The sequence below is a fragment of the Anser brachyrhynchus genome (genome assembly GCF_964034855.1).
Source record: "Anser brachyrhynchus genome assembly, chromosome: 7".
Classification (NCBI taxonomy): domain Eukaryota; kingdom Metazoa; phylum Chordata; class Aves; order Anseriformes; family Anatidae; genus Anser; species Anser brachyrhynchus.
This window is the reverse complement of record NC_137701.1, coordinates 12,044,614-12,054,263: the sequence shown is the minus strand read 5'-3', so window position 1 is coordinate 12,054,263 and position 9,650 is coordinate 12,044,614. Positions and strand designations below refer to the sequence as shown.

The window sequence follows — 9,650 nt, the reverse complement described above, 5'->3', positions numbered from 1 at the left end:
TAAAACTACATTAAGAGACACAGATTTTATATTTTTATCACTTTGTGAATTGCCATGCTCATTACTGTATATTTCAGAAAACGGTTTTATTATTATGTTAAAGCTTTCGCTGTATAATTTAAACAAAAAATAAAGAATCAGACTATTTGCTTTCCAAATTTCCTTTCCTTTTTCACATTACATGTATAGCCAATAAAAAAGTGACACTGTAGGACTGAATGAATCCCTGTTATTAGAATTACATCATTAACAAAGTTCACTGGGCAAACTAGGTCTAAGAAATAATAACCAAGAATTCGTAAGACACAAGTAAATTCTGAATGGGGAATCTTTAGTGGTCCTATACACCATCCTCAGGATTCACTCCATGCATACCTTATAGCTAACAGCTGTAATGTTTCTGCAGAAACATTACAAAGTTTATTAGCATTACACATTTGTTAAAAAACCTAAACAGGCATCAATTTAGCAAACCATGGTGACTGTACCTAGTTAAAATGCAAAAAAAAAATCACATCCTGTCCCTGCCATGAGCATCCAATGGGAACAAAATAAACCATGCTATTAAAAATCCTTCCCTTTAAGAGCCAAAGGAAAGGTGGGCAGGAGAAGAGTTAGGCCTGTGTTTTTAACGCCCAAAGGAGTTTAATTCACAGAAGTCACCCAGGAGCTGTTTTACACCCAAAACGTGGATCTGGCCAGCAATGGTTAACCAGCAGTAAGAGCAGACAGGCAGAGCAGCGCAGTTACTGAGTGTTCATCGTCTGCCACGTACAACACGGATCACATGCACTCAGCAGCGATCAGTGCTTTCCTGTGACCACTAGGAAAAATGGGACCACGGAGGAGTTTGAAGGCAGGACCTGTCTTGGTGGTGGTCACTGGGGAAGATCCTAGTGGATCTGCATGAATGATGCTGCCAGCATGGAAAGGGAGAAAGCTCCTCAGAGCCCTGTGAGCAATAAATGCCCAGGGCTTGGGGCTATAGCAGAATAAATGCACACAGGAAACTAAAATTGGTTAATTGGTGGAACAAAAAATAGTTACTGAACTCCAGCAGAACTTACCACTCATGAAGCAAGTGTGATAGCCAACGGCCAGGTGTTTATTGGTGGTGGTGGGCTTTTTTTTTTTTTGGTTGGTTGGTTTTGAAGTGTTTCTCCCTGGCAAATAGAAAGGCCATTTTAGCAGAAGCAGGTGTTTAAGCCCCACTGATCACCATATGAATACAAACACTGGAATAAAAACTCGTTTGAGGTCCAGTTAAAGTCTATAGGAAAGCTTTGTAATGCGAGGATTCGGAGATTTGTTAAGCAAGAAGCTGCATCTCTCTTAGCAAGAGACCTCCAATCCAGCGAGAAGACTGATGCCCTTAGAAGCCACAAACAGGCTTCGATGAAACAGGAGCAGTGGTACTTGAAAACTGAATTCAGCAAAACAAAGCTGATGCAGCTTCACTTACCTGGCTGTAACACAGATCTTCCCAGGGATCTTTGTGATTACTGTGTCTTCTGCATGTCTGCACACAGTGCTGTGCTACCAATTCACTCCTGACCAAGCATCAGTCAGTCAAAAAATAATAATTTAGTTGTTAGCTTTCTAGATACTGGCTCCAGGGCTGGGAGCTCCCTCGTTTTGGTTTCTTCTAAGCTTGCTTCCAAACTCAGCTTGATACTATTACTCATCTTGTAGAGGGGCCTTGGATATGGCAAGGGCTGAAGATGGAATTTGCCTGTAATTAAAAAGAAGTGCTGGTAAAATCCCCAAACTCCAACTAACCACACTAGAGGGCACTCCCAGCACCCCTTGCTGGGATTTTTTTTTTTTTTTTTAAGTTTGTTTGCTTTGCTGGGCAAACAGCAAAACCAGCCAGCAAGTCCCAGAATTGAGCAGCTTCCTCCAACTACAGCCTCCCTTGGCTGCCTCACTCACCTGTCCCAGCTACACACCCCCGTGCTACCCTTCGTCTTCCTTGTACCTGTAATTACCTGTAATACGCTTCACAATGCCATGGCTCAGTTCAGCGGCTTCTGAGGGAGAATTAAAGAGAGAATGAGATGGCTTTTTAAACTGTCCACTTCCTCCTGTTCTGTAATCACTTCAGCACACTGGAGTGAATTCTGAGAAAAAGGGAAAAAAAGAAAAGCGTTCCCATAATAAGATCCCTCAAGTTGAGCACATTCTTTTACAAGGACTTTACCAGGATCAGCTACCCAAGACAACTATTCTTCAGCAATATCTTTCTTACTCTGTGCAGATCCACTGTCCTCTGGATGATTTATGCTACTTCTCTTTAAAATTAGATCAGATTAATACATCTGTGCGCACACACATGTTGTTCCAACTCCCAGTTAGTGTAAGCTCTGAAACATACTTTCTGAAAAAGGAGGAAACATAAGTTAAAACCACCAACTTGCACCAAAATCCTAATCCCGCAGCTGAACACAGGGCTTTTCACACTGCAACCCCAGCTGGGTTGGGGAAACTTTTTGCACAGCGATCAGAATGCAGGCTTCCAAAGAGATTTGAAAATTTAAGCTTAAAAGTGTTAGAAAATAATTCATGCCATTCCCAAACATATCAGTGAAACATATACAGACAAATCAAATAGATATCTATAAATCACTCTTTATTTTGTGAAGAACACTTGAAAAATAAAGACAAAAGCTTTTCCAGGCTTTGGAATATAACCATCACAAACTGTGGAATCACAAAGGCTCCATTTTAAAAAGGTAGTCCCTCTCCCCACCCTGCTTTTAATGAACTCTCATTGTGGAATGATCCACAATAGCTTTAACAAAAAAAAGCATTTTAAGCCAACATTAGAAATAATTCAATACTGGTTCAGTGCAGAAGCTGCTACATTACACTTCAAAGGCACATACTAGAATCCCCCCCCCCCCCCGTTAGTCCTTGTAATTCATATTTAAATTTCTCCAAACCTCATGTTTTCAGCAAGAGACTAGAGTTATTAAGAAGTAGTTGGGAAGGTTAAGCCCAATACAGCTGTCCAGCATGGAACTGTAGGAAATAAAGTGACAGCACAGTAAGTGCAATGCAATGGAACGACTTGCAAATAAAAAAAGCTTTCTCCTTTACCTTACTAATCAACATGTGCCATAGTTTTGGTAAACCTTGGCTCACAAGATGACTTGCTGACAGGGAAGAAGGTTTCACAAAATAAGTTGGATGCAGCAAGCTGAGTTGGAGAGAAAGAAATTGGTTGCTCTCAACTCAGTCAAAAAAATAATCTATACAACTAGGATTCCAAGAGTTCAAGATTCAAGTAAAGCCTACCTATGACCAAAAGAGTTAGGAAATTAAAATACCCCCTTGATTGAAACATCATAGCAAAGGACAGAAACTGCTGAATTTTTAAACCTATCAAAAGAATTAAAGACTAATCACATGCTTCGAGATGAGGTACTTTTCACTTTTCTTCCCTTTTGTTCATAGTGTCAGTTTGTCTTGAAATTGTCAAAAATACCAGAATATTACTGATCTACAAAAGGTAAGTCAGTGAATTTTCTCACATTAGTCAAAATTTTAGTAGTCTGCTGTACTTGCATCTTCTACAAAATCTTCTCCATACATGAAACAGATTAAATACAGTAGCGTCCAAAAATTACTCGTATTTTGTTCACTCAGGATACTTCAGGCTATGTTGAACAGTTGTTTTTAAAAGTTGCTTTGCTCATTTCAAAACATTTCCAAACATTTGTGCAGTTCAACAAGGCTGTGTAGTGTGTTTAATAGCAGACTCCATTTGATACAATAATCAATTTGCACAGGTTCCCAGCAGCAAAAGGCAAACACATTACATGCCATCAGCATTTTACTGCTGCATGGAAATGCTTGTGTTATCTTCCACTATTCCATGTTCACCTTATCATTCATAGTATGCTTAGAATTTGATTATAAACAGTTAATTCTATTAAGAGTTTGAGTACAACTAGTAGTGACAATTTAAGCCAAAGAAAATTTTGAACCTGATGGGAAATTAGGTAATGAATAGGCATGTGCAGTGGGGGAACACAGCTTAAGTATTATAAGCATTAGAAAAGTTTACCCGAAGATGCTAAAACATCAACTTTTAGTAAACCCTGATTCCCAGCTTCAGGGGTAAGAAAACATGGTCTCTCATTAGGTAATTACAGGCACTCTCAATCTTGAGATCCAATCTTACAAGTATTTGGTAAACATTCCACTTAACATTTAAGAACCTTTGATACTGAGTTCAGCTGTTAGTGGGCTGCCTACATGCCCTTCTGTTGTGGAGGCTGTAAATCAACCGTCTGACTCCAAGAGAAACATTTTCTTTTTCCTCAAGTGTAATAAATATTAGCCTTTTTCCTGAGTACGCTCAGGTAATACAAGACCAAACAACAGGTCTGCCCAATTTTTCCATCTTTTTGTTTAACGAGCTTGTGAGCAATAAAAAACACCAGCAACTTTAAAATGTAGGGCTACTGCACTACTGTTTTGTATCAGAAAGGGCCTTCAGGTTTAAGAGCTTGACAAATTCTGAACTTAATCCTTTCTTAGTCAGTTTACTACCCTTTGTCCAGAGACTTCCACATTTCCTTCATTCCTGAAATCGGACTCGAGTTACTACAGATTTAGGTTTATATATAAACAGACAGAAGTAAGCTCTGGTATTGCTAGTAACTTCAGTGATCAGAGATGGAAAAATAACTTCTAGAAAGATATGTTTATGACTGCATTAAAAAAAGGAAGCAAACTTCGTAGTGATGGTGCAAGACATCAGCATCTGACAAAAAAGAGCATTTAGGGTGATTATAAAAAGTCAAAGGGTAATACAATGTATTATTCATTTTTCTCATGAATAAAGTGCATTTACCTAGCCTGAGAATAAGTACCACATTGACAAAGGGATGCAAAAGCACTTCCAAGAGAGATTAGAAGAAAATCAGTTATCCTGAATCCTATATCCAGTTTGTCTCGGTGATTCTTGAAGACGCTTTGAGAACAAGCATCCCTCTTGCTGGTCCAGTTGAGGTACTCCAATTCAGTACATCGGTAGTAGGTTCTCATCAGCAAAGCATCTCCTGTGCTATCTGAAAACTCCCACGTTGATAGAAAGAGCCACTTCTGGTTTACGTTGCTTAATATTCAGTTTTTCCTCAGACAAAACATGGTCCTGTAAGCGTTCAGCTTGCCGACTGTTAAAAAAATTAAGATGCCTGAAATTAGTATGAGCCCTAGCACCTAAAGCAGAATGAGACAGCAGGACTGGAAACCCGATTTCCACTAAATTGTTAAGAATGATACTGCCAGTTCCCACTTATGACCTCTGCATGGCCAGTGCAGCAAAGGAGTTCATTTTTCATCTCCAGAGGCAGAGTCAAACTGTCCAGTGTATTGCAAGAAAAAAAAAAAACTAAGGTAGGAACGTGGCACTTAAAGCCAGAAGTTTGAATTATCTGAGTGCTTCTTTTGGCACTACTAAAATTGTACACTGCAACAGCTAGCACTGTCCCAACAAATTATCCATGTAATAAGCTACTCTGAAAGACTAGACTGTAAAGAACAGCTTTCACATTTCTGAACAAAAGTAGAAGTAAATATTCAATACCTTTTCTTTTTTTCTAATGCAAGCTGCCTTTGTTTCTCCTTTCCAAGATCATCTCTCACTGTGCTGAAGTCCTTACTGTCATCAAGGAGAAGATTCTGTTGTCAAAAGAGATTGAGTATATTAGCACATAAATTCCATCTACCAAAACTATTCCCTACATATCGATCAGTTTAAACAATAAATTTAAGGCATTTCGTCTACTTCTACAGCAATTGATTTCAAGTTAAATGCAGATGATTAAAAAAGGCAAAAAAAATCTTCAGCTCCTCTGAATTGGCCTTAATCAGAAAATTTTCTCAATACTCTGATACATCAGAATAAGACACCAGAGCTCTAGCACACTGTCTGACAATTCAGCAAGTATGTTCTTTCAGAGGTCTCCTACGTAAGTTTTATTACATAGAAGTATATTGAACTCTGAATTGGTAACTTATTTAAGTACTTAAATGGATCTGTAGTAATTTGTTGGGAAATGTAATGGATTTAAATTTAGGATATGTTTTTAATGGGCATTGTTCTCAGATTTTATTCTGAGTTGAAAAAAACAAAATGAGGACAAGAAAAACTCAGTTTCTTCTGGATAGTGTTCAAGCATAGAGCAGAAACTGACTTACACTTGCTAAGAGAGCACTGCACAAGAACCTTTAAGGTGTGCCCTCTAGTGCCAGTAGCAGGACATAAGGGGGGGAAAGCATGAAACTTCCATGACTGGTTAAGAACAGGAAGAAAAAACCCAACATATCAGTACCAACAAGATTCCCCCCTCCACACTATGTACTGTCTAAATTCTTATGTTAGAACTTACATACCGATGTAGCAGGATACAGGAAAACCAGAAAGAATTTGATTTACTGCAGAGGGGACAGTGTCTGAACCTAATCCTTGGGCAACAATTAAAGCCACGTTAATTTACCTTCACCCCAATGATATCTCCATCTTTCAGGTGATAAGGCGCTGACTGTAAACTCTCCTGTTTTTTCTTCCGTTTTCTCTTTGAAATTTGCTGAGTCTGTATAAAAATCAAAGTAGAACATTCATACACAGCTGATTTCAGAAATTTGCTTAAATTGACATTTTCTGGCAGTCCCTAAAGGTGTAGGGTCCCCACTAGCTACTCTTACACAATCAGAGTCTTATTGTCATGAAAATTAGAGTCATTTTGTTTTTCTGTTGCTTCCTCGTGAAAAAAATACTTATTTCTTTCTTCTTCCACACAATCTCTTGCAGCTCACCTGTATAAAGTAAATGACAATTCGTGATCAGGGACAACTCTCAGCCAAAGGACCTCTTGTATAGTGAAGAGAAGAAATACTCTGATTCTGCTACTTCTACAGAAGTCTGTCATTTCCGTTAACTAATTGCGACAGCAACAGATTGAAAAAATCAAAAAATAGATTTGCATAACACCCATACTTATGAACTGCAACTAAGTAATGTTTCTCAACCTATACAAGCAAATTCAGTAGTACATGAAAAACCTTGAATAAACTACAGATTTATCCTGTGCCAACCACACTCTCTTAACCACATAAAAGTCTTTTGGGGGAACTTGGCAGAATTGCAAGTTCTGATGACTTGTAGTGTAATCAAAAATCCTAATGTCTTAGCTATAATTTAATGAAGACCTAACAGACCCTTGAAGAAATAAACCACTTCCACCAAATTTACCTCACATTCATGTTGCAGGAAGATAAAGATGTGCATTCAAATATGCATGCTGAAGAACTGCAGCACAAACCAACACGTACATTTCTCAAAACAACTGTTGGATTCTGTCATTCCAGATCTTACCCAGCTAGATATTGGCAGCCACTCAAATTTTTCAGGGAAGTATTTGGCTATTTCAATTTTATCTACAGGGAGACAGTAGTGAGAAGCCACTCTTTGCCTCAGTGACCAGGTAGTGCATTCTTTGGAGATATCCCACACCAAATCCACGGAGTCATAGTAGTCCCTCTCCCCTGGTATGCCCATCTGTACTCGAAGCAGCAATTCATGTGGGCTGTCACAAGAAAGAAAATAAACCACTCCTGTGAATCATGCTTTTAGAATCCAGAATAACTAGTTTTCACTGCCTCCCACCCTCCCTTATTTTTAGGCAACAGCTCTACCAGAGGAAAATAAAAAATAAGCCCCAAAGCATTCAAGCATAGTGACAGATGTAATCTTGACTGAAAGTATTTAAGTAAAAAGCTGCTAGATTAAGTCGCATCTCAAACACACGGCAGTAAGAAATAAGTATTTTCAAGACTTACCCCAAGTTTTCTTCTTTTTGCAAAGGTTCTATGCAGATTGCCACTCTGGCACCCAGCTTATATTCACTGAAAACAAAACAAAGATTATACACATTTTTCAGTCATGTATTCTAAATTCACAAGTAGAAAAAAATCACGCTTCTAGTCAAGTAGGATCCATGCTGATCTGAACCAAAACAAGAGGCTATTGGAACAAAAAAACCTCAAAACTGCCAAAACTGCATTTAAAAATACAAAATAAAGCTTAGCATAACAAGTGTGATATGATCTACTTATGTTCACACTTGCCCATTCCATACCACTTGAGTTGAAAATTATGTTGAGCAAAAACTTGAAATAACCAGAAATGGGTTTTATTTGGCTGAGCCGATTTTATCTCTCCACCAATCCATCTCACAATTCAGTCAGTCTGTTGCAATACTACTTGAGTGTTCAATAAGAAACCTACTTGAGTTGCTGCTTGTTGTGTCGTAAAAGCTTGCCTGGGCGCTTACTTTCCACTGTCCAGGCTCTGAGAAATGTGGGCAGTGGGACAACGTGCTCCTGACGGCATGGTAAAGTCATAGCCTGAAAAAACAAACATTTCTTCAATAACTTCAGCAGCCATTCTGCTTGGAAAGAAAATGATTGATTCTCAATGCTATACTGAAGCAATTAGACACAGGGCAAAGTATTTAGATTTATTCCAGCTTGTGACTCACAGGTAGTGAGCAGGATCAACTTATTTGCTTTATGACCTCAAAGCGAGTTGACCTTCACTCCCTCCCAACACTTCTCAATTTATCCTAAGTTTCTAAAGTATTTTTTTATTTTTTTTTATTTTTTCCCAACCAAAATTTCTATAACTGGGAGGGAATGAGGCTGACAAAATCATTGCCATGATCAAGTGCCGTAAAAAGCTTCTTTAAACCCTTATGGAGGACACAATGCTGTTTCCATGCTAGGACAAATCTTGTTCATAAGATGCAAATGGGCAGTTTTGCATAGCAGCAGTTTGGATGAGACTGTGAAACTGAAGTCATACCCAAAATGGCAAATACTGGTATGGATCAGAAACTAGAGAAATATCCTTTCCCATGCTGTTAAGCAGAACGACCAACTGGCTAAATAATAGAAGAGTCTCATGATAGTTTTTTTTTTCCCTTTCGAAGTGTATTAAACTTTTATTTTTCTGGTTAAAAAAAGCATTAAAAGGCATCTTAGTTTCTGGCTAAAGAAACTAAGCTATACTTCCGTGAATGACAAACGTGACCTTCTGTGCATCTAAAGCGATTTTTTAATCCATTAGATTCAACATACAAAAAAACACGCAGAAAACTAAAACAAGAACAATGTGGAAATGAAAAGTGGCTTTTGGGGAGTGCTTGTATATGTGTTCTTGTCATGAATAATTTGTACATTGTGAAATAAAAATAGGGCTGCAAGCCAAAGTTCCAGATGAAGTGCAAGAAAGGCTTTTGCAGCCCAGGACGCATGAGAGGTAGAATGGCAACTGCAGGGAACATACTAAGGAATTATCTGAGCTACATGCTCAAACTGCCTCTTGGTACTTACCACTGAACATGGCATATAAGCAAATGCCATATCAGAACATACTAGAGACAAGGGAAAAGGAAATAAAAAATATGTATTAATATAGCTCAATTAATCACAGTGTTGCTGTACATTTCCAACACAGGAGAGCATCTAACCTGCATCTTCAGATCTTCCAAAGTGGCTTCGCCTGCTATTTCTATACTGCCAGCGTAACACAGATCCATGTCTGTTTGGATGCATTCTGGTGAGTCTTTAGATGGAAG

General features: G+C 38.5%; 1 protein-coding gene across 9 annotated transcripts in view; it reads right to left on the bottom strand.

Moving 5' to 3' along the window:
- Nucleotides 1-1,605: 1,605 nt before the first annotated feature.
- Nucleotides 1,606-9,650, bottom strand: part of USP40 (ubiquitin specific peptidase 40) — a 36,184-nt gene continuing 28,139 nt past the window's right edge. For 3 of the 9 annotated variants that reach the window (XM_080601048.1, XM_080601047.1, XM_080601049.1), the window contains 7 exons: nt 9,543-9,637; nt 8,300-8,418; nt 7,852-7,917; nt 7,388-7,598; nt 6,510-6,605; nt 5,597-5,691; nt 2,613-5,183 (listed from right to left, as the gene is read on the bottom strand). In XM_080601048.1, coding sequence (XP_080457174.1) covers nt 5,075-5,183; nt 5,597-5,691; nt 6,510-6,605; nt 7,388-7,598; nt 7,852-7,917; nt 8,300-8,418; nt 9,543-9,637 — 791 coding nt within the window. In that variant the 3' untranslated portion in view covers nt 2,613-5,074. Of the gene's footprint in view, nt 1,733-1,984; nt 2,121-2,248; nt 2,378-2,612; nt 5,184-5,596; nt 5,692-6,509; nt 6,606-7,264; nt 7,599-7,851; nt 7,918-8,299; nt 8,419-9,405; nt 9,447-9,542; nt 9,638-9,650 lie in introns of those variants that run through there. The other 6 variants (XM_080601051.1, XM_080601052.1, XR_013953986.1 and 3 more) reach the window with 5 other exon arrangements.